We start from the raw sequence: 25888 nt of genomic DNA on the forward strand, positions 1-25888 counted from the left end.
TCAATCCACTTTTCGCGGCTAATTGAATTTGAGCCTAGACGCATTTTCTACAAAAAAAAAAAAAAAAAAAGACACCCGACGCTAGCAGAGTTGCACGAGACCAGACGGCTCCCTCTCGCCAGGCATGTCGCGCTGCGGCGTATTGAGGACAGATGTACGAGGACACATCTGTGTATGCTACACTGGGTGTACAGTGATGAAAAATAACCAAGAGGCCGACCGGTGGGTTTTCATGTAGCATTTTGTGTTTCTGTGTCTGACGGAACAAACAAGTTTATTGATTAGTCTCTTGAACGCGGCCACCTGAAGAAGCAATCACCGTGCTGTGCTCATCCTGCAATCAGCATGAAGGGTTTGCTTCGCGACACCTCCTGTACAATCACATCAGCTGGAAGCAGCCAGTGTACAACATTACCGGCTGTCAAGTGATCTGTATCAGCTGCCGACAGCACAGAGCAGATATCAAGAGGAACGTTCCACTGGTTGGATCTCAGAGAAACTTCATTTTTACGTTCTCAATTTACTAACCAAAGTACAAAGCTGTAGGGTAACGCATCTTGCAGGAGTATTCCCATTACCAAGGAGCAAGTTATACAGATTCTCTCGAAGTGTATTTGTAATATTGATAATTGTTAAAAAAATAAAAGTTTTTGTTGTTGTTCTCCCTTATAATCCCCCCCCCTTTTTTTTTTTTCCTTTTGCACTTTAAAAAAATAAAAAAAACATTATTGTTAAAAAAAAAAAAAAAGCCGCGGTTTTTGAAATCTGTAACCTGGAGAGAAATCTTTGATCCGGGACAGAGTGACACAAACACAGTTCAAGGGGAAAACGTCATGTGACCTCGGCCCCGAGCCATTGGACGCGACGTGGAGCGGGTGAAAGGATACAGAGCTCGTAGTAACTCTTTGGAGACAACATGGAGGTGCGCAGTTCCCCCAACATGTTCGAGGCGTGCTTCAGCGCGTCCATCAGTTTGTTCTTGTCCTAAGAAACGAGGCAAAAAAACATCAAATAAATAGAGGCCCGCTAGCTTACCTGCAGGGAGGGATTATACACCACACATGACTTAGACTGTTTTATTTCTGAGCTTATTATAGTATATTTTACGCCCTGTGTGAGGGTTCTTCCTGCAGTAATAAGGCAATCTAAAAATGGGGATTTAAATGCGCAAGGCTGCCATTCGTGAAGCCCCCCCCCCCCCCCTCCCCCCCCCTTGTGTGAATGTAAAGCAGCAATAAGAGAGGTTTTCTAGTCTGGGAACACTGATGCACAGAATGGTAGGTGCACAAATCCATTTACAGACCCATCACAGGTGCATGTAAGGGAGGGGTTAATCTAGACAAGAAAAAAAACTAACAAATGTTGGTCTAAGAGGCATGTATGGGATCAGTAGTTACAGGGTATGCTGATCCTTGTAGCAGGGGGACCAAGAGGGTAGGGTGGGGGGATGGATACTAATTACACGGGCTCGGGCTTGATGGAGTGGTCTGGAGGAGGCCCTGGTCAGCTGCTAAGGGGGACAATGAGCAGTACAAATGTCCAGCCGTGCGGCCACTGGGAAAACAATTTCCACCATTTTTTTTAAGGGGGTGTCGTCACGCCTCACTGTATTTGGCCACGCCCTCCTCACTACCCAGGTCTGTCGCAGCTCTTGACACCCCGCTGCCTTGTAGTGCCATATTGGTGAATATTGGGGTGCCTCAAGATAAGTTGGCTCTTATTTTACAAATACCTAAACGTGTGACCCAAAGCAAGGTGCTCTTATCATGTAGTGTAGGACCGCCAGAGCAGAGACACCTTGCAGTGGCTGGTGGCTTACCATCCGTTTTCAATTGTGTGTACTGGGGGAATTAGTTTTTTCTTGTCTAGTTTGAGAACACTCCTGTAGCAGAGAGGAACCTCACCGTTAGTTTTAACTAGCTGGGATACCCGGCGTTGCCCGGGTTGAAGACTGGACCCTGCAGTACACCTGCAGCCTTTGTTTACATTGTCCTCACCTATAATACCATTCCATTGATCCTGAAAAGGACCCCAATATTTGCTAACATGCTTATTACAGCTGGCGCATTGGCAGGCAGTCATGGAGAGACAGTGCCACTGGTCGCGAGACAAACAAAGCTTGCGCACTGGCAGCCAGCCAATCAGCAGTGGCGGCTCCTGATTGGCTGCCGGCCCTCGAGCTCCGATGGGCTCACGACCGCCGCCAGATTAAAATTTCACTGGTGCTGTCTGTCCATGTCTGCCGCTGCTGGCGGCCCAGCCCCAAAACCACACCAGCTGGTTGCTGATGGCACAGATGGAGAGGAAAGAGGCTGCTGGGGAGGAGAGTTGCTGGGGGTATAATGTGTAAGGGGCACTACTATTGTGTGGAATATGTTATATGGGGCACTACTACTATGTGGCATATTCTGTAAAGGGCATTACTGTGTGTATAATGTGTAAGGGGCTTTACTGTGTAGTATAAGGGGCATTACTGTGTGGCAATATGTAAAAGGGGCACTACTACTGCATGGCATAATGTGCATAAGGGGTACTGCTGTATGAACCCTTGCATGCAAACAAGAGGCACTGGGTTCAATATGAACTTGCATGAGTCATCAAGTTTGCTCAGACTGAGGTTAAAATTAAACTTTTGCAGCTTTTCCACAGGTTTTTGACAGACTGACAATTTCCGCTGGAGCCAGCCCCTGGAACTTGTGCAATTGGGAACCTGTGTCATTTAAGAGTGTGCCCATTTTTAGCGATTGTGTGACAGTGTGTGGCCCTGACGAAGTTCAAACCTAGGCAAAGACCTAATCCTGGTCAAACTACACCACCATGCCAAATTTGGCGGAGCTATAGCCAAAACTCTTGCCGTGCATGAAGGACAAAGAGACAGACGGACGGACAGGCTTTCTTGCTTATTATATAGATCTTTAAACGTAACCTGTAACAATCAATATCGGACAGTTCTTTCAGCCATACGTTGGACTGAAGACATCTACAGGCTAGCCACTTCCGGCTCACGGAAACAGAGGAGAGTGTGTTTCTATGAGACCCATCAGACATCACCTGAAGTATATATAGGAATGGAGTATGACTTAGCACCAGCTGACTGCATATCTGGCTATAAAAGAGTCTGCGGACACAGAGCCTGAGAACGCTGTGTCTACCTCCAGCCTAAAACTACAGCAGTAGCAGAATTCTTATTCTTAACCATCTAGAAGGATCTACCCCCTGCTATATTGCTTGCAGATTTGCTATATGAAGATACACTGAAAATAAGTCTAAAAAATACATATATAGTAATATTATTATACTGAAAATAAATGAAAACTACTTGCATATCTAGTTTCTATAGACTGGTTTATTTTTTTATGACGACGCTTAAAACCAAAAACACTACAAACATCATATTTCCAGTCTGTTTTGCGTACTTTGCTAATTCAGTGTATGAAACGGTCACCATATTTAAATCAAAATAGTAACAAGACTAATGAAGAACTATGAGGCAATAGGACGAGACAGGACAGCGGCGGCTACCGCGGATTTCAGCTAGGCCAGCCACCACCGACGAACCCGGATAGCGATTTACAATGATTAGGGGACCAATTTTCAGTGCCGTCCCCTGGGAAATTAGGCAGATGAGGATTGATACGGAAGGCATAAATTTCAATGTGTTTTTGTAGCTTAATACCTTGCGCTGTAATTAAATAGAGCCAGTGTTGTTTTACTCGTTGTTACAAAGGTCACGTGGATTATAAATGGAATGCTAGAGAACAGATGCCGTTATGAAAAAGGCGACTTTCCTTTGCCAATCACAATCCCGTTACTGATTCTTATGCAGAGACACGATGCTCGTAACATATGGAAGAGACCATGCGGGCATGCCATTATAATGTAAAATGGATCAAATTATCAGGACACAAAGCTACGGCCGGCTGGGTCCCGTGTGGGGGGTAGGAAGTATTGCAGTGGAGATAGTTATTAATGCCCAATAATGACTTTATAACGCTTGCCTCCAGTTAAGATAGTGGGGAACTTGCCACCGCAGGGCTTGACAAAAGTAAAAAAAAAAAAACACAATGAAAACTGCTACCTTGAAAGTACGCAACTGGAACAGATAATAAAAAGTAGACCGGCACATCCTTAATTAATGGAGAGCAACGACTGTGAGCAAAATGCAAAAAGTGGCAAACATACATACGTGTTGATCTCTGCTAATAATTGTTAAATAAAACGAGAAATAAAATAAAAAAATATATATAATATATATTTATATATTTTTTTTTTATTACACACACATTAAACACACGTGGGGATCCAAGACTACATACTATAGTGACCTGACGACAGGACACATCTTGCACAAGAACCTTAAAAAGGAAGTTTATGATATTATGCATAGCCATGTGAGCAGCCACAAGAACAGGCAATAGACAAATAGGCACATTAGCAGGATCAGTGCACACAGATACCAGTGCGTGGACATTCTACTGGATGTTTTGGGGAAACCTTGCGGCTATAATGGACAGAACAGGTCACATGATGACCAACAATATATTTTGCATAGAGAGGAATCGCTACCATATAATAACACGGCCGAGGAAAGCACAGTGCATTACACTTTACTTTTTTAGAAATTTTGGGAGAGTTCATCCATTAATAAACACAAATCAGCAAAATACTTCACCCAGTTTTGCACCAACAGCTAAAATACTAAAACGCAACATGACGATTATTCTTATTCAAACACTTTGCTGGCCATGCTCTGCTGATCAAATCCATTTTCATTCCCTAGGGGACTAAAAGTATTTTTTTTATGCATTTGTATATATTTTGCACCACCCCAGATCACCCTCCTTACTACTGAATGTCTCCCACCCAAAAAAAAAAACTCATAGCATCAACATAATCAATGGAAATGGGAACAAGCAACACCAGATTAGGTAACATCCTGCGCAAATCACTCTGGGTAGAGACGCCTTATGGAATAGTTGGTGAGACGTCCTGTAGGTAAACCAGTTACTGCAGCTTGACCATTCGAGGATAAGGTGATATTTGTAGGTTACATTCTACAGTGACCTAGACTGTCCATTTGGTAGGTAAACGAGTGGTGACCTTTTAACAGCAGACTAGTGACATTTTACAAGGGGACATAGTATGCCGTCCTAGAATTTTAAATATAAAGTTCTGTCAATTTATCCAACGATAAACAAAACTTTAATGTAAATGTAACAGTTTCCTGCCTACTTAAAGACTACAAGCAGCTCACAGCAGGCCACCTTTAATATGTGGCTTTCTCCACCCACTCATGGTATCCAGACTAAGCCAGCACAAACTGTAAAGTCAATATCGGTAAGACTATAAGGGGGGGGGAATTAAATACTCCGCAGTGCCTGGCTACGCACATTTAAGCCATCTAGGGCCGACTTCGCAAGTTTTCCCTTGCACCTCTACGAGGGCAAATTTGCGATGCCGGCAGATGTGATGAGCAGTTCAGGAACGAATAACACCACAATGTTCAGCTGTGTACATATCTACGCATTATGGTAGCCTCAACATCGCTACTTTTCCTGCGCACCTCTATGGTTGATAGATTTATCATTCCGGACTGGCACACCCCCATAGAAACCTCTGTAGAACGTAAGACAGTCTATGGCTGGAGGACAAGGGCTCTATGGCGCAATGATACCAGTTCAGGCAGCGGCAATGGGTAAAAAAGGTTATATTACCAAACATCTCTTCATCTGGAAGGACTGAACCTTTACAGCCTGGACGGCTTCATCCAGGAGCTTCTCCTGTTCATCCTGCGGCGACTGCTGTGTTGTTGGCTGGGAGAAAAGAGGAAAAACCATGATGAAAATGCAAATGACACAAATCATCACTTACTAGAATACTCAAAGAAAGAACCGCTAGGAAGCAGTGTCAGCAAGGTGCCTTCTAGTAGGCACCTGGAAGCAACGGTATTAACTCTACAAGTTACACAGCCGCCTTCCTCTATACTAGAAGAGGCTTCACAATCTTCTAGTCTGGGGATGGGAATTAAATGAAAAATAAAGGAATTAAGAAGAACCGAAACTCCATTCACTGGTAACTGCTGACGCCAATTACGTCTACAGAGGCCAGACGAGACCCAGGAGCCATGACCATTCATACATGTTGGCTAAATATTAAATATAAATAAATGCATCTTATCTAGTTTCTGGGAGATGGGCGGCACTGTGTATTGCTGGGTGTGGGCATCATGTGCTGCGGATGCCGGGAATATGCATTAACTAGCATATAATATGAGATATGGTAAGAACTTACCCTTGTTATCTCTATTTCTACGAAGTCCATAGGGTTCCACAGGATACCTTGGGGTATAGGTGTGACGTCAGTCGCAGGGCACCAAAGAGTTAAGCTTTCAGCCTCCCAGGATGCACTAGGTCCCCCTCCTATACCCCGCCCCCAGGCCAAGGCACCTCAGTTAGTTACCAAGCCATAGGCCGGAGGAGGAGAAGGAAGAGAGAGAACAAAGATCTGGACACATACAAGAATCACATTCTCACCAGAGGGAGACGGAAAACCGGTGACCAGAGCAAAGCCCATCTGCAGCACAGGTGCGACAGGGCGGGAGTCCTGTGGAACCCTATGGACTTCGTAGAAATAGAGATAACAAGGGTAAGTTCTTACCATATCTCATATTTTCTACTTCAGGGTCCATAGGGTATCCACAGGATACCTTGGGGATGTCCCAAAGCAGTATCCTTTAAGGGTGGGGACGCTCCTGTGCAGAAAGGAGAATCCGCCGCCCGAAGGAAGCATCCTGAGAGGCGAAGGTGTCAAACCTGTAATACCTCACGAAGGTATGGACAGAAGACCACGTAGCAGCCTTGCAGATCTGAACTGCCGAGGCACCACGTCAAGCTGCCCACGAAGGACCCACAGACCTAGTGGAATGAGCCTTCAGAGAAGGAGGGACCGGTAGGCCTTCATGAAGATAAGCTTCAGAAATAGCCATACGGATCCAGGCTGCCAAAGTTTGCTTTGAAGCAGGCCAACCCTTTTTACAGAAGCCATAGAGGACAACAAAGCGTCCGACTTCCTAAACAAAGAAGTGCGGTCCACATAAGTCCTTAAGGCCCGCACAACATCCAAAGAGGCCTCACCCACGGAAAGACCCGGTGAGTTAAAGGCCGGAACAACTATTTCCTCGTTAACCTGAAACTGGGAAACAACTTTGGGGAGAAACTCGGGCCGAGTGCGGAGCACTGCCCTGTTCCCATGAAAAAAACCAAGAAAGGGGGTCTACAAGAAAGAGCCCCTAACTCAGAAACACGTCTGGCTGAAGCAACGGCCAGAAGGAAAACAGTCTTAGCTGTTAGCCATTTAATATCCACTGAGCCCAGTGGTTCAAACGGCGGTCCTTGGAGAGTCCTCAGGACCACAGCCAAATCCCAAGGCGCCACAGGTGGAACAAAGGGCGGCTGAATACGGAGAACACCTTGCATAAAGGTGCGCACATCCGGGATTGTAGCAATCCTACGGTGAAACCAGACAGATAGGGCCGAAACCTGTACCTTCAAAGAAGCAAGGCGAAGCCCATGATCTAGTCCCGCTTGCAGGAAGGCGAGAATCCGAGACAGACGAAACTCCCGCGGTGCATAACCTCTCGGTCGACACCACTGGAAGAACGTATGCCACACGCGATGGTATATCCTCGCGGAAGACGGTTTCCGAGCTCGTAACATGGTACACAGCATAGAGCTGGCAAACCCCCAGGACCTCAGCATGGCCGTCTCAACAGCCACGCCGCCAAAGACAGCCGAGTCAGGTCCGGGTGAAGACAAGGACCCTGAGACAGAAGGTCCGGTCGTAGCGGCAACCGCAGAGGACTGTCCACGGACAGACCCTGAAGGTCTGAGAACCAGTGCCGTCTGGGCCACGCGGGAGCTATCAACAGGAGCGTCCCTCCTTCCTGTTTGAATTTCCGGATTACCCGTGGAAGAAGGGAGACCGAAGGGAACAGGTATGCGAACCTGAACGTCCACCGGACGGACAGAGCATCCACCAGAGACGCCCCTTCGTCTCTTGTGCGAGACCCGTACACCGGCAACTTGTTGTTGTGCCGGGACGCCATGAGGTCGATTTCTGGAAGACCCCACCTGTCCACCAGTAGTTGAAAAACGTCCGGGTGCAGGGACCATTCCCCTGGATGAACGTCCTGGCGACTTAGAAAGTCCGCCTCCCAATTTAGCACTCCCGGGATGAAGACCGCTGATATGGCCGGAAGATTGCGCTCCGCCCAAACCAGGATCCGAGAGACCTCTACGAGAGCCGCCCGACTGCGAGTTCCTCCTTGCCTGTTTATGTAGGCCACGGTGGTAGCATTGTCCGACTGGACCTGCACCGGGTGACCCTGGAGAAACCGCTGTGCCTGCAGGAGAGCATTGAAGACCGCACGGAGTTCCAAGATATTTATTGGAAGCTCCGCTTCTGTCGGTGTCCACCTGCCCTGGAACAAGTGTGGACCCGAAACTGCTCCCCAGCCCCGAAGACTGGCGTCCGTTGTCAACAGGACCCAATTTGGAACCCAGAACGGACGTCCCTTGTTGAGGTGGGTCATCTTTAACCACCACGCAAGGGACAGGAGAACCTCCGGGGTGAGCACAATCGTCTGGAACTTCAGAGACTGAGGCAGCCCGTTCCACTTGGACAGGATCAGGTGCTGCAGAGGTCTAGAGTGAAACTGGGCGTATTCCACCATGTCGAACACCGACACCATGGAGCCCAGTAACCTCATCGCCGAGTGTAAGGACACCCGGCGGCTGTGCAGACAACTGCGCACCCTTGACTGTAAAGCAGAGATCTTGTCCTCCGTCACGAAGATCCTTTGCTGTCCCGAGTCCAATAAGGCTCCAAGATGCAGAATCCTCCGAGACGGGATTAGAGTGGACTTCTGCCAGTTAATTAGCCAGCCGTGCCGTTGCAGCAGTGCAATGGTCAGGTCCAAGTGGTGTAACAGGAGCTCTGGAGATCGTGCCACCAATAACAGGTCGTCCAAGTACGGCAACATGCGGACTCCTTGCAGCCGCAGAGAAGCCGCCATGACCGCCATAGCGTCCTGTATGTCCAATGACACCATGTAGTCCCCAGGTTCCAGCGCCAGAATGATGGACCGTAGGGTCTCCATCCGAAACTTCGGGACCCGCAAAGACTTGTTGAGTGCTTTGAGGTTGAGAATCGGACGATATGACCCATTGGGTTTCTGTACCAAAAATAGATTTGAATAGAAACCCTGGCCCCTCTGGGAGAATGGAACAGGCACTATAACTCCAGCCTGGAGCATAGTGTGCAATACCTTCCGCAGCTCCGTAGCCTTGTTCCGGTCTGATGGTAGACCCGTGGTGAAGAATCGAGCCGGGCAGCAGGCGGCCTCCCACCCTGGGATCCCCCAAGGGGAGACCCGGACCGTCAGGCCGCTGGCTTGTCATCTGGCTTGGGGGCCGGACGTCTGGTACTCCATGCCTGTTTCCGGGGCTTGACCGATTTCTTAGGGCCAGCCTGTCGAGGAAACGACTGTGGTTTGGGCCTGCCCTGGGCCCTAGATGACCGAAAGGACGATGGTCCAGAACCAGAAGGAGCAGCGGCCGACGGGAGACAAGCAGATTTGGCTGCCGCCAGCGTGGCCACAATCTTATCCAGATCCGGACCGAAGAGAACTTCTCCGGTAAACGGCAACGCTTCCAGACCTTTCTTGGATCTGCGTCCGCCTTCCAGGATCGCAGCCACAAGGTGCGACGAGCAGCTACCGCTGCTGAAGAAATTCTAGACACCAGAGTACTAATGTCTAGAGCCGCCTCGTTGATGTAGGTGGCCGAATCACGGAGATTGCCAATCAACTCCGCTTGTTCGGCCGGACAGTCGGATTCAAAAGAAGCCTCTAATGAATCCGCCCAGCGCTCCATCGCTCTGGCAACCCAGCAAATGGCCATAGCCGGCCGTGCTGCCCCCCCTTCAAGGGAATAAGCGGACTTCAGGCAGATTTCTACCTTGCGGTCCGTAGCATCCTTAAGGGAGGACATGGATGGCATCGGCAATGTGGCACTACGGACAAGACGGGTCACGTGAGAATCCACCTGTGGAGGGGATTCACACTTCGCAAAATAATTATCCGCGAACGGATAAGCCACCGCCAGGCGTCTCTGCGGCTGGTATCTTTTGCCAGGTTGTTTCCACGCCTCCTCTAAATGGTCCACCAACTGACCCGAAAGAGGAAAGACTGTGGCATCGCCCTTCACATCTTTGAAAAAGGCATACTTAGATTTAGCCGCTGGGGGAACTTCGTCCTCAATCACCAAGGCTGTGCGGACCGCCCGAATAAGTCCAGGAATATATACTTTGGACTTAGCATCAGCGTCCTTAGTATGGAAAGGTTCCTGATCGTAAGGATCCAGAATCTCCCCATCATCAGACGTCCCTTCGTCATCCTCATAAGGAGCGGACAGAGACGCCACCGGCCTTTTATGAGGCCGCATCACAGACTCCCCTTGCAATACATCCGACAAGTGCTGTAAAGAACTCGTCAGGGAGTTAACCCACGCTGGCTCCTGAGAACCCGGGAGCGGGGAAATAGGGAGACTGTGGGGTACCACCAATTGTCGTGGGAACCCCTGCATGGGTGACGACACCACAGACTGCTGGGACAAACCCATCGGAGTAAACGCGGGCTGCGGAGCTAACTGGCCCACTAAAGCTGTTAACGCCTGAGCGAAACAAGCCCAGGGCGGCTCCTGTACCGGTGCTGTAACCGTAATAGGCCGCGCCATGGACAACACTGCCGGCAAAGGCCCTCCGCGCTACCCTCCCCCTCCGCTAACGGTACTTTGCACGTGGTACACTGTAGCCGGAGGGGAAAATCACTTTCAGACATGATGGCACCACGTATGTGACCTCTCTCACCAATTAAGTATTAAATAGGCGAGAGACCACCCTGCAGCACCGCACCGCAAGGGCTTTAGCAGAAAGAACAGGGACAGTAATAAAGCTGACAGTTTAGTGAAGAATAGTTACAGGCAGCGCTAGCACAGTCACATACAATGCAGAGAAATAACAATTCCTGCAGTAACAGCGCTGATCACTCAACTACACAGACACAGGGCCTGGTAGGACACAGCGCTGCATACACAGACCTGAGCCACAGCGGAGGAGAGGTATGCGGGGGGACCCAGACCACGATGCTTCCTTCCAGACTTCCAGCAGCGTTCACCATGCGTTGCAGAGAAGATGGCCGCCGAGGAGCAGAGAGAAGCTGGCCTGGGGGAGGAGCGCTGACACAGGACCAGTCAGCACAGTGCAGAGAGGGCTGTGTGCAGCGGGGGAGGCGCCGGCTGTGAGACAGGGAAGGCGCGCTCCCCTGGCATGCATTTAACCCCTGGGACGCCGCAGCGATACCGCTCTGCTGCGGTCCGCTGTCCCAGGGGGTAGTGGAAGCGCAGGTTGGTCGCCTGGCTCCACGCTGCAGCCAGTCCCCAGGGAGCCCCCTGCCTGGGGACTTAGGACCATGTGATCAGCGGGGACCCACCGCGGGACCCCGCTGCTTACCTCTGTCCCCCTTGAATCCGGCCATGGTCCGGAGCATCTGGGGTCACCGCTAGCTGTGACCCCAGACGCCCACCAGCATCCCCGGATCAGTACCGGCGTTCTGGTACCGGCGGGGTGTAGGGAAGACAGCATGGACGTCAGGACTGACTGTCCATGCTGTTCATCCAGTTGTGCAGCCACAGCTGCATGAAGAATAAGCTTCAGGGGCTCTTCTAGCCCCCACTCCAACAGGTGCACCCGACTCCGGCCGGGCACCAAACTAAACTGAGGTGCCTTGGCCTGGGGGCGGGGTATAGGAGGGGGACCTAGTGCATCCTGGGAGGCTGAAAGCTTAACTCTTTGGTGCCCTGCGACTGACGTCACACCTATACCCCAAGGTATCCTGTGGATACCCTATGGACCCTGAAGTAGAAACACGCAGCGGACGAGTGCGTGCGCCCTCTCTCTTTCTGAATCAGGACCTGTGTATCCAAGGAGAACTTGGTGTGTAAAATATATATTATACATTGGTGGGCCAGTTTCTCACATGTTGATCCAAATAGGTTTTAACCCATTGTATTAGACACACGTGGCACCGTGACCAAACATTAGTTCCACAGTGTGACATTCAGACACCTAGCAGGTTTGGCAGTATTACGGATGTTCCAACCTATTCACACCCTGCAAAGTTTACATTAAATCATAATCTAGATAGAACACAATTGTACAGCTCGTTGGCTGTTCACCCGGCACCTGTAATAATGACCAGTAATAGCAGATGTGCTTAAAACACTACAACTCCCACCATGACCACCTACATTATCTTTGCTGCGCCTGCTGAGACAGAATGCTGGGGAGTTGTGGCAAACGTCAGTGGCACATAAAGCCCCATAGTAATAGCCACCCAATGAAATTACAAAACTTTAAAAAACAGTGAGACTAAACATTTTTGTTTTCTTTTAAAATTTAGACAATTTATCCTTAAAAGAAATAATAATAGCATTCCCGCTAGACTGCGGGCAGGGCAGGGTGCTGGCAGGGAGCCTTTGCGCGTTCACGATAAGTGGGTGTGGCCGGCCAGGGAGGGGAGTGTCTTTGCAACATGCCTCTAATTTGTCACAATTGGGGGCGTGCCCAGCACGGAGGTACTGGGCTTTCTCCCCCCCAAGCTCTCCCCTCAAAGTGAAGAGATGCTGGCGGTGATTACTCACTGCAACGTTTCCCACCAGCGGGACACTGTGGCCCACGGGTGGGGATAGCTCAGGGCAGGCTGTTTTAGCGGGGCGTCACTAAAAAGGCAGGGCACATTTTGCACTTTAAAATAAAAAAAAAAAAATCTAGCAGGGCGCGGTGCCCCGCTTAAACAAACCTAGCTGGAACACTAAATAAAAAACAATGCCCTCCTGGCCTGATAATGGCAGAGTAGATCCTTTAGCCAAGCCTACCTGCCCTCCTACTAACTCACCAGCCCGTAAACTCCGCTAATCTGCTCCCCATTTGTGTCCACCCACAGCCACTCTAGAATGTAAGCTCTTGTGAGCAGGCTACTCAGAATGGATGCAGGGACTGAGAAGCTGGAGCCGTTTACATTGCGTATGGGCTCGCAGTAGCAGGCTGTGACGAAGACGGTAGCAACGCACCCGCATTCTTCGCTGCCACTCCCAACTACCTCCCACAAACGTTCCCCGACTGTCGATCACACCGCTGCCAGCGACTACAATAATGTACCTTGACGTTTGCGCAGTGCGACTTACAGGCAAGCGCGGTTTACCGATAATTGCTCTACTGTGAAAATATCGGCATAGTGTACATCTCTGAATCAGGCTCTTAGTTATTGATTTGTGTAAGCTGTGCTCTTGTGTGTAACAGCTCTGCCTGTAGACCCTCGTATTGTGTGGGTCGCTGTGGAACCCTTGCGGAACCTAATTAAAGTTAATTTGTAATCATGTAACAGTTACACATTCCAGTTCTTGTAAGAACCCAACAAGACCTCTTCCTCTCCTCCCTCTGCCACCCAAACAGGCCTAAGGCGTGGGATAAAAAGCGGACTATTGACCATGAATGCATTTGTGTATATTACTCTGTACCATCTCCATGCCCAATTAGTCAGTAATTAGTTCCTAGTGAATGTAGAAGGTAAATATACATTTAGCCAACAATGGCCCTCATTCAGAGCCGTACGCTCTGAGCAGAGCGCACGCTCTGCATGAGGGCCGGGCTCCATTTTCATGGAGCGTCCTCCTGGACGCTCGTATAGCTGTGGGTCACCACCCACAGGCTATACGAGCGTGCATTTTGATGGCCGCGATGGTCGTGACCATCGCGACCATCGAAATTGCGAGCCGGAGCCTGCGGTTGAGGTTTTCAACCGCAAGCTCCGGAGTGATTTTGGCTCTATCAGAGCCAAAATCACTCCCACTGACATCACTAGTGATGTCAGTGGGCCGGCTTCTGACGGGAGGCGTTCCCGTGGGAACGCCCCCGTCAGGGAGGCACGCCCACCAAAGGGGGCGTGCTGTCAATCAACATTGACAGCACGCCCTCTTTGATCGGACACAACGAGCGAAGGAAAGTCCTTCGCTCGTCGTGTCTGGCGCATGCGCACGACGGAGCTCCCTCCGTCGTGCGCATGCTCAGTGCAGACCATCGACCCACTTGCGAGCGGACAGCCGCTCGCGAGTGGGTCTGAATCAGGCCCAATGATTGCTTTCTTATTCTGTTTGGCTGGCAGGTCCACGTTAAAACAAAAAAACAAAACCCAATGTTTCCACGTGATTGGCGACATCATTTCAAATAAAGTAAAGGCTGGGTACACAGCTACACAATCATTGTGCCGTTCTTTCGATATCGAGAGAACGCCCATTGGATTGTATAGGTGTGTACGCTGTCCCGATGCAGGATCGTTAGCAGATAACGCTCCTGCAATGGCTGATATCTGGTGGTCGAATCTCATGTACTGTTTAATAATTATCGGGCAGATCACCCGATCCCATAGAGGCCCGTACACACTGTGCTATGTCTGCGTAGTGTGAACGCAGTGCACAGGCAGCACACTGGGGGGGGGGGGGGACACAGCAGCACGGCTGATCGGCAGAGTTTTACCTGATCAGCCGCTGATAGTACAGGTGTGTACCCAGCTTAATACTACAATCTTTCATCTACAACAGCAAACCCATAATAGTATTATTCTGCCGTATTACAGGCAAGTCACTAAATGATGAATCAAAGCAAAGAGTTTCAAGAGCACATCAAAGCCAGCAGGACGGAGCAGTGAGTAAGAGCCCGGGCCAATTGCTAAATCAAAACAGTAGCAAGTCATAGACAAGACTATACAGGATGCTCATAATACTTTCCTAAATGCACGGCTGTTTTACAGTCCACAAATTCTAGCCTGGATTTCATACATTCCAAACATACAACATGGACCAAACAAAAGCACAACAGGATTTTCTATTTACACTGTCCCTTACCCGGCCAGCCTGACACAGCAAAGGACATCCGGAACCTTACAAGTCAAAGTATATTCTGGCAACATTTCAGGGATACATCGGTCCAATTTCCAGCACCCACAGAGCTACCTTCTCCCAACAAGTCACGTCTGACATCTGACTAGCACAGACTAGACACCCTTAAACCGCATCATCCCCCTGACGTCAGGAAATTCAAGATACCAGATTTAAGATGATTCAAGTTACAGGCCTGCGCTTGTCACATCAGGTACCATTGCAGGTTGGGGGGTATGCAATTCAGCATGATGTGCTGACCGGCATCGCCGTCATGCACCGTTCCTTCTCTGTCGCCTCTCATGACTCCTCTTCCCCAAGGTTCTGTTCTTGGACCTCTCCTATTCTCACTCTGGCCGGGATGTACTAACAGTGGCGCTAATTACCGCCAGTCACCGCATGCCTACTGATCGCATATGTACCAACATATGCGATCGGTACCGCAAAGAACAGCTCTTCCGATATGAGGTGTCCTTTGCGACCCGCTCGACCTCCAATATAATCTTTATGCTGATGATACTCAGATCTACCTTTCCTCCCCTGACCTCCCCCTCTCTCCTCGTATCTTCGAATGTCTCCCTGCTATCTCTTCCTGGATGTCACAGCGATTTCTTAAACTTAAGACTGAGCTGATCATTTTCCCACCCCCCAAAAAAACAGCACTTCCCACCATTTCTTTATCAATTGATGGCACAACTATCTCCTCTAGCACCAAAGTGCGCTGTCTGGGAGTTATCCGGGACTCCTTCCTCTCCTTCAAACCACACATTCAGCACCTCCCGTAGTCCTGCCGTTTTCATCTTAAAAAGATTTCCAAGATTAGACCCTTTCTCACCCAAGATGCCACCAAAACCCTCATACACTCACTGGTCATCTCCAGATTGGACTACTGTAACCTCCTCCTATCTGGCCTCCCCAACTCCCTTCTCTCTCCTCTCCAGTCTGTCCTCGATGCTGCTGCTCGGCTTATCTTCCTCTCCAAATGCTCTGCATCAGCTTCCCCTCTCCTACAATCCCTCCACTGGCTCCCCTTCCCTTTCAGAACCCAATTCAAGGTTCTCACACTCAGGGTTCTCGGACCTCATCTCCCTTCACTCTCCTATCCGCCCTCTTCGTTCAACAAATGCACGCCGCCTCTCATGCAAATTGATTACGTCCTCTCACCTCCAAGATTTTGCCCACACTGCTCCCCACCTTTGGAACTCTCTCCCTCTTCCCATCAGACTCTGCACCTCTCTACAATCCTTCAAACGGGCTCTCAAGACCTACTACTTCATCAAAGCCTTCCAGCTCTCATCCTAACCTGCTGCTACATACTCCTTCCTCTCTGCCTACTCCATCTGTGTCACACCTGTTTGTCTGCCCCGCCCCTTTAGAAAGTAAGTTCTTATGAGCAGGGCCCTCTACCCTCTTGTGCTTCTTCTCTACCTTCATCTACTCCTTACTCCCCACTAGGGCACCTAACACTTGGCTGCTTTGCTCTGTTACTTATCTTGGTGTTGTGGTTGCTAATGTAGCAATGTATATTATCCATGTTCCTTGTCCTGTATTGTATTTTAAGTCACTGGTCGACTTATTTGTTTATGTACTTTGTATGGCGCTGCGGAACACTTGTGGCGCCATATAAATAAATGATAATAATGATGCTTGGCCGTGCACGTATTGACCAATTACAGGAGCCCCAGCATTGTAGAATTTTCCTCTGCTCCTCTATTGAGTGCGAGGAAAAACTTGCAATGTATATGGATGCGATTTGCTGATCCGCACACATAGCCGGGTGGTCATAGCCTGTTACAGGTATATACCTAATTGTTAGGTTATGGGTTTCTGTACTTAAAGTTAGTAAGTAGCAGATAATAAATAACATTTAACTATATAAAACCCATTGGGATTAATTCTACTATAACAAATTAGTCCAGATTATTTATTATTAATAAATAATAATAATAATAATAATATTAAGTGTTTGGTTTACATCGAGCACTAAGGGTCGATCAAATTAGCCGCGATGAGCCGTAGGGCCGCGAGCAAAATTCCGCGAATTTGGGCTCAGAGCGGGCTGCGAAGGGTGCGAGATGTTGGTCCATTGCGTTTTAACGACGTTGCAATGGCAACTCGCACCCTTCGCGGCTAATTGGATTGGACCCTAAAACCTCAATCCAAGGGCTCCCAGAGCTATTAAATTGTGAGCGGTGTTTATCCGGAGAATGCCCATTCTCGCGACTAAACACCGTTTAAGGCGCGAGAACGGGCATTCACCGACCTAACTTCCCGGCGCGATGCTGTTTTCCCAGGCGCGATGGGCAGAAAACAGCCTCGTGCCGGGACTTTTGTCGGATTTCTGCTCGCAACCCCAGAGAGGTGCGAGAAGAAATCCTTAGTCGGGGTTAGCTGTGCGGTGTATCGAATAGCTCCGGGAGCTGATTCCCGGAGCTATTCACTTCGCGCCCAAGAATGTTTAGTCAAGTGAAATGGGAACAATTATACAATGGGTTTATGATACCTGCTGTGGTTGAACTACAAACTGTACCACCAAAACAGCTGCTTACAGTTTATCTAAGATAACCGAGCCAAACTTTAAGTCCAAATGACCAGAAGGTTTTCCAACGCATAACCCAACGCATTTCATACATGCCATGCAATACTTCATCAGGTGGAGATTTATTTATTTTTTTTACACAAATGTACATAAAAAGTGAGAGTGTACAGGGTGTGTGCATACACACATAATTTACTGCATACACCATACACCCCCTGCAGTGCATACACACATATAACAACCAGAATACAACTTGCACTCTCTGCAGTGTATGGTATATACACATATAAAATATACTGCATATAACAGTCTCTGCAGTGTACAGTAGGGTTCGACAAATACCATCCGTCTCAGATTATAGGACGGACGATCAGATTTTCCAAGAACCAGGCACTGTGAAAAATAAAGTTAATAGTCCAAAAACAAATCTGCTACAAAGCACTAGTATTAGGGGTTGCAGGAGTGGACGGGATGCTGTGCGCCAATCAGGAAGAGGAATGCATGCCTAACACATTCAATCAACGCGGCTCACTCCTTCTAACCGCAAGATGGTAGGTACGGTTCATCTCGCTGCAGCACTGCCAGCGGAGAGGAGCGTTATCACACCGCGGGGAGCAGCAGCACTGTCAGAGGGGAGGGGTTACCACGCCGTGGGGGGCTGCAGCACTGCCAGTGAGGAGAGTGACTGCAGGTAGATGCAGCACTGCTGGCAGCGGAGGAGGAGAGTGACCACCAGGGAGGTGGTATAATTGCCAGCGAGGAGTTGGAAAGTGGCCACCAGTGGGCTACATAACTGCCGACCGGGGAGGAAAGTGTCCTCCAAGGGAGCTGTACAAAGCTTGTGAGTGACTGTTTGGTTTCATTAGAATGTCCTTGTGCTACAGAATTGCTATTTATTTATTGGGGGCACTCCTGCGTGCGGCCCGCTATGAATTGAGGGCACTCCTGCGTGTGGCCGTGTCTTTATCTGATAGTATGTTGGGAGATCTAAGGGGCATTCAAGGGGTGTGGAGTGGTCTATAAAAAAATAAAAAAAATCATATTGTTGACAGGCAAAGGTTTGGCCCCTAAACTATTAAACTGGATCCTATAGTTTCCAAAAATGTGTCACCCTTTGGTGTAAACTCCTGAGCAGCAGCAATCTTCTCTGCCGGTTGGGGGAGGGTGTGGTCACACTGATCGCGCCCCCCCTGGATTTGCCTGGGATGAGGGGTTCACAGCGTCCCCTTCCAGCGCTGCAAAAAGGTACATCTGCTATAAGGCCATGGCCCTGCCAGTGTCACCACAAACCCCCTGCTGCTGGCTGGGGCCTGGCCACTGGGATGTGCCAGGAAGAGCAGGAGGATCAGGGAAGAGCAGGGATCATCTACCCTGTACTGTAGCTACCGTAAGCACTATCAGCAGCATGTGCCCGGGGCTGGGGCACCTGTGCAAATTTCCGCAGCCTCCATGCGCACCCCTCCCCGGCTACGGAACATGGCGATGAGCAATGTCCTCTTTGCACAATGTACCCTGCATTTCCTGGGCTTCCTGTTGAGCTTCCTCACCATTGTGCCCCTGTCCGAGAACAGAGCTGATACCCACGGGAGGTGCCTCCTGTTCACCGAGGGCATGTGGCTGAGCGGGACAATAAGGCTGGAGTGGGGGAGCACTTCATGGTGGAGGAGTGATGGTCAGAGTTCATCTGCAGGTTCAGTGTAGGGATGGGCATCAGAATACAATGGTTTCTAAATATCAATGTTTTTGTTCGGATGGTAGTGTTTTTACCATTTGATGGTGGCGGTCCGATGTTTGCCACTATCAAACGGAAATCATTTGATGGTGTTCCAATGGTTGGGGTTTTTTATTTAATTCCTGATAGCTATGCCTTCCCTGGCTACTGTGTCTGCATAAGGACATCTTCATGAGTTTGTTGAAGACAGTCTCTCACTCTCTGTCTGCCTCAGACATGACCCTGCTCAGTCCCTGACTCCCTTCCCTCTCTAGGCTCCTGCTAATTAACAGGGCACAATGCTATCTCTGATTGGCTCTCAGATAGTGAGCCAATCAGAGTGCAGCCCTCAGCCCTGCAGCAGCAGTCACTCACACAGCACAACGTTTTTTTCTGTAACTTGCTTCATTCCGAGCCTTAGTTTCAGATGCTCTTTTGCTGTTTTAGCACCCTGGCCAGCTTCTATACAGCTTGGTGAAGGTTTTTTTTTCTATCACTTGCTTCACTAAATTCAGAATTGCTCTGCTTCCTTTTGTCACAGATGAACGGTACATGCACTTAAACCTTCCTCGACTAAAGCTGTATAGAACAGTGACACCCCCCCTATCAAAATCCATCTAGTAGTTCAAGAGACAAGTCCAAACGAACAGACAGACGCCCTATACCAGGGAGCCCTGTAGCAACCTGCTCTCCATCCCCAACTCCTACAGCCAGCTCTCTGCACGCAGGAGGCTGGGTAGGTTGGCACTGAGAAGGACAGGAGGGTACTGCAGGCGGACTACAGCGACCCAGCCGGGAACTCCCACCAGGAGGAAGTAGTAACCACTGCCCCAACTGCTATGTAATCCTGACCCCCCCCCTCCCTACCCCCAGCACCGCCCACAGTATTGCCTGTCCCAGTACTGCTCTAGCTGCCATCTACCCTTAACCCTTCCCTACCCCCAACACTGCCTATCCCTAACCTCCTCCTTCTCCCCCAGTACTGCCCAAGCTGCTCTCTACCCTTAGCCCCTTCCCTACCCCTAGTACTGCCTTCCCCTAACCTCCTCCTTGCCCTCAGTACTGCCCTTGCCCCCAAGGTACAGCTTATTTCCCCTTCTTGCTAAGGACTTGGAAGTGACGTGAGTGAGGGCGGAAGTGCAGTTCATGCCCATGAAGGCCAGCTTAACAAATAAGTTGTCCCCACTTAAACAAGTTTGTTGTCCGCTGGCCACGCTTCAGGCTCCGTGGCTCCCTACGCTCGCGACATGGTTATATTCCCTCTCTATGCCCACTTTGGTGGTAGGGAATGACGCTGGACACTGGCTGATGACGTCAGGGTTCTCTCTGTGAAGGAGAATTAGACATTACTTTGCCCCCAACCTTCTCATTGTCCCCAGTAATGCTCAAGCTGCTATCTACTCTTACCCCCACCATACCCTTAGTACCAGGGCCATAACAAGGGTAGTGCGACCTGTGCCGTGGCACAGGGCACCGCAGGGGGCACTGTTTGGGCCTGCCAATTTTCCGGTTTATTATCATTCTCACTTGTAGCTTCCTCTTTTATCCCCAGCATCTCCTGGCCTCCCCTATCTCTTCCCTGGCCCTTGACCATGAGGCCATGGCCCTTTTTCAGGTGCAGAATCTTATGTCTCTACTTTAAAAAATGGGAGTGGCGGGTGACGAAAATGCTCTCTCTGGCACAGGGCACCAAAAAGTCTAGTTAGGGCTGCTTACTACTACCTGTCCCTAACCTCCTCCTTACCCCCAGTGCTGCCTTATTTAATATGCAGCCACTGCAGTCTATACATCCATATAATTTACACCTTGAATTGCATATACCTATATACTGCATATCACATACACCCCCAGCAGTGTATATACCTAAATAATGTACACCCTGCAGTGTATATACCGATATAATGTACAACCTGCAGTGTATATACACCTATATAATATACTGCATATCACATACACCCCCAGCAGTGTATATACCTATATAATATACACCCTGCAGTGTATATATCTATAAAATGTACACCCTGCGGTATATACCTATATAATATACTGAATATCACATACACCCCCAGCAGTGTATACACACATAACACACAGTATATATGAGTATACAAATACATAATGTACAGCTTAGATATAACACACCCTGCAGTATATAGATGCACGAAACACTGTATATAACATACACTTAGATATTGTTTTTATAACACAGCCCACCCCCTGCACAGGGCAGCAGACAGACCCTCTGTGACTGATAATAGTATACACAGGCCGGCAGCATTACAGCAGGCTGGGCCCAAGAGCGCCTCGTCTCCAGCCAATGCCCTGCACACCCCCCGGATCCCCACCCGCAGTGCACGGGGTGAGTTACATCCTGAGCCCCCCGCCCAGGGCCCGGAATGCCCAGGTCAGGGACCCCACAAACTCACCATGATGTCTCAGCTTCTCCTCCTTCCAATCATGTGACCAACAGACACCGCCCCGCCTTTCCCTATGACACCTCGCTCCTCATTGGTCAGTTTCCGAAGTTCCCGGCGCTCTACGTCGATTGGCCACAGGATGGAATGGTGAGCAGCTTTAGTGACCAATCGCAGTGCAACAAGTCAGAGTGACGTGTCAGACTGGCACTCCACTGCTGCCACCATGACTGTCTCTGGCACTGGGTATGGTTTGGTGGTGAGCTCAGTGTGTGAGCAGCCTGGTAACCTGGCTGGTGGTAACTTCCTCAGCAGGCAGACCCTGACACATCTTACTGTATCACATGTTATACAGCATTAGCAAAGAGCAGTGGTTTTGCCAACAACTCTTGAACCTGGGATTATAAAACCAGAACATAGCTAAACAATGATTATTTTGATTACTATATACCAGGGATCTTCAACCTTGGCCCTCCAGCTGCTGTGGAACTACACATCCCAGCATGCACTGCCACCTCTTTGATATAACAGCATGCTAAAACTATGGCAGTTCATGCTGGGATGTGTAGTTCCATAGCAGCTGGAAGGCCAAGGCTGAAGACCCCTGCTATATACAATAAAATAAAAATACACCTTTAAGGATGATGCGCCTGCTCGCTAAAAATGCCTGCGCCTACGTGCATTCTGCATGTATTAACATGGGGGCAAGGTATCTAGGGCTGGAGAAAAGAAAAGAACAAGGAAAATGATAAAATGATCAGTACATGTAGTGCAGGCCTCCTGTTTGTTCATTGGTGTTATGTTTGTGTAAGAATAATGTAAGTGATAATGCATACAAACTGAGTTGGACGCGCTGTTCACAGGCGACATCATACCCACGGCTAATATGCGCTGGGCGCTTTTGCATGGTACCATCAGCGGTTAATTAAAACAGTGCTACTACCGTGGACTTCGACTTTTAGTTAGTGTCAGATCACCCATCGAAAACGAAATAGTCCTTTATTATTATCATTCTGTATCACCTTTTAGTTGAGGGATGAGCATAGATTTCAGCGCCTGAAGTGTTGTGTTTAATGAATCGATTTTGCGCATGCGTCCCGATTTTGTTCATACAGAGTCTCAGAACATATTTAGACGCACGGTATCAGAAATCTAAGAATCTAAGGGGTTTCCTAGAAGGTGACTGGCAGGTAACGGGGAGGGGGGCTAACATGATGCACGTATATGTTGCGTTTTATGGCAATGTCGTGAGCGTGACGCTGAAAGCGGTTACGTACAGAGACACACAGCCCCTCACATAGGAGGCCATACTCAGACGGAGAAACTGCCCCTATAGGGCTGATGCAAGCTACAATGGTGTGACCGATGGTGGCGTCTCACCAGATGGTAATGCGGCGTTCATAGACGCTGCGATTGGGCGTCTCAGTCCTTGCACATTCGGATGCACGAGGAAGGGCTTTGTAGCCGCATTATGTATGAACATCTTGTCTTCCGGAGTGAAAACTCAGGCGATCCCTGACAGAGCCTATAGCGCATCAGCCTAGGGCTGATATGCCTTGTCTCACCTCCCAGCCGGCTCCACTGGGCATGCACGAGATCTCGCAAGCATCGCAAGATCACACGCGCGGCCTGGAGCCCGACAGCCGCAGCAGCCAGGAACAGTGGTCGAAATCAATAGCTGCAGCTGTCAGAATAGTCAGTGCCACTGACCATTCATACATTGCCTAGCACATCGGTGCGCTATGTTGTAGATAGCAGCACCTATAATGACGGGCACCGATACCACTAAACCCCCATATTGCCCATTCATACATCTCCACCTTTATCTCTAACAAATTTCTCTCTCTCCAAGCTTTCATGAATACCTCCCAAAGTACCAACAAATAAACTCCTAAATGTCAATTTACAGGCTGTGTTTGAAAAATGTCAGCAAGGAGCTGATTGGTTGGTACTTTGGGCCTGATTCAGAGCCGGACGCAATTAGCGCTCGCTCGTCCTGAAAATAGGGGTGGCTATTCAAATGAACCGTTCGCTGTTTGCGGTCTGTTCACGCCTCTAGGTCTGAACGAGCGAACAAAACTTGCGGTCGTTCTTTGGGAAACTACGCCCCCTGGCCGCTCGCATCCTACGTCATGTCTGCTATTTATTAGATTAATCGAGTACATCGAACAGGGTATGAACTGCTCGCTATTCTTGTGGTTGGTTTTTGCTACCACAATTTTGCGAGCAGTTCTGCCTTAAAAAAAACAAGTGACGTGGTCAATGACGCTGCTCTTTTAAATATGCACACCCATAAAACGCCCGTTTTGACCTTTAAGCACGCCTGCGATCGGATCTCCACTCCCCGTTTTCAAGCACCTTCCCCTGTTACCACCCACATACGCCTCATTCTGTCACTCAAATTAGCAGGCAATCGCTATTTTGCAAGCACATGAATTTCGGCCGCACTGACTGGTTCGCGCATGCGTATAACGATCCGTACGCATGCGCAGTTGGCCAAACATCGCTCAGAGCGAACGAGCTGCCGCTTACGAGTGGCTCTGAATCAGGCCCTTTATCTCCATCCACTTTATCTCTCTCCAAGGCTTTCGTCCTGATTCAGAGATGGACGGAATTGCAGGGCCGCATACAAGCAGATGTGCAATTCCATCCATCTTAATGCAAATGCAGAAGGAGGTATCAGACACCACCTTGCTGCGTTTGTGAGCACCATTGCGACCGATGGTCGCGATGGTTGCTCCTTTGGTCAGGCTGCGGGAGCTGAAGCTTCCCGCAGCCTGACCGGGTGCTGGTCACATCAGAGGCCAGGAATCTGCGTCCACCGTAGCAGACTCTGGCCTCGTCTCTCCCAGAAAACGGGGAACGGTGACCAGCCACCGCCCTCTCGGCCCCCTAAAAGCCACAGCATGTCAATCATGCTGCAGCTTAGGGAAGTCTGTGTGCGTAATTGCAGGACCCGTTCTGCTTATGCGCAGACACAGGCCCTTACTTAAGCATCGGAGATGTATATTCATCATCAAGCCTCTAAGGGCCTAATTCAGAGATGGACGGAATTGCACAGCGGCACACAAGCAGCATACAAGTGGCTGTACAATTCCGTCCATTTAAAATGCAAATGCAGAAGGAGTTGTCACACACCTCCTTGCTGCATTTGCGTGATCCCAGCGATGTCGCAGCCTGGAGTCACCATTGGAACAGTCACAACTCGCGATTGTTGTCAATGTCCCTTTGGTCAAGCTGCGGGAGCTAAAGCTTCCCGCAGCCTGGCCGGCAGGGCCGGCTCTAGGGGTGTTCAACCAGTGCGGTTGTACAAGGGCGCCACCCATAGAGGGAGCACCCCTCCCCAACATCCCGATTTCAGCGGAACAGTACTGTTCTACCCGTGGGCCGAAGTGGCCCGCGGGTGGTCAAATCGAGAGGTTGGGGACCCCCACCTCTGCAGCGGTGTCGGACCACCCGAGGTGTGCGCGCGGGATCCATTCACTGACGGCAGAGGGCTGGGCTTTACCCCCAGCCTGACATTATTTGCGGGCACGCCTCCAAATAACGTCACACAGGGGGCGTGGCCTATGGAAATGAGGTCACGCCCCCCAATTTCGGGCGCGCGCAATTACAGGGCTCTACGTACCGGGCCGGCACAGGGTGCTCAGACCCCTGGAGACGACCCTGCTGGCCGGTTCCTGGCAGCTTGCAAGGCAAGGAAGTCTCCGTGCACCTTCACAGACTCTGGACCTCATTCAGAGCTGCTCGCAAAATGCGAGCGCTCGCTCTGAATGAGTGCGGACGCTTCTATTGTTAGAGCCGGCCTCCTGGCCACTAGCTAGGCTGTGCGTGACCTTTAGCGAGCGGCCAGGTTGATGGTCGCGATGGTCAAGACCATCGCGACCATCGGGGCTTGCGACGAGACCCTTGTGGTAGGGTCTCGTCAGCCACAATCCCCAGTGAGCTTTCGGCTCTAATAGAGCCGGAAGCTCACCACTGACATCACTCGTGATGTCAGTGGGGCCGCCCACAAACGGCAGGCGTTCCGTCGTGAACGCCTCCGTTTGTGTAGCTACCCCCCCACCCCGCCTACAAAACAGGTCGAGCTGTCTATCACCATCGACAGCCGCCCCTTTTGTAGTGAGTCCCGGAGCGAGAGAATTTCTCTCTCGCTTCGGGGTCTGCGTGTGCG

The 25888-nt window shown here is 49.7% G+C and overlaps 1 protein-coding gene across 1 annotated transcript in view; it reads right to left on the reverse strand.

Annotated features, from left to right (window-relative positions):
• The window catches only part of VPS35 (VPS35 retromer complex component), a 98348-nt gene extending 76532 nt beyond the window's left edge, over positions 1 to 21816 (reverse strand). The window contains exons 1-3 of the mRNA XM_088451077.1: positions 21727 to 21816; positions 5715 to 5813; positions 888 to 984 (exon numbers count right to left, since the gene is read on the reverse strand). Coding sequence (XP_088307203.1) covers positions 888 to 984; positions 5715 to 5813; positions 21727 to 21729 — 199 coding nt within the window. The 5' untranslated portion in view covers positions 21730 to 21816. The remainder of the gene's footprint in view (positions 1 to 887; positions 985 to 5714; positions 5814 to 21726) is intronic.
• Positions 21817 to 25888: the final 4072 nt, after the last annotated feature.

Source organism: Taudactylus pleione, unplaced genomic scaffold (assembly GCF_031769625.1).
Source record: "Taudactylus pleione unplaced genomic scaffold, aTauple2 ptg000537l, whole genome shotgun sequence".
Lineage (NCBI taxonomy): Eukaryota > Metazoa > Chordata > Amphibia > Anura > Myobatrachidae > Taudactylus > Taudactylus pleione.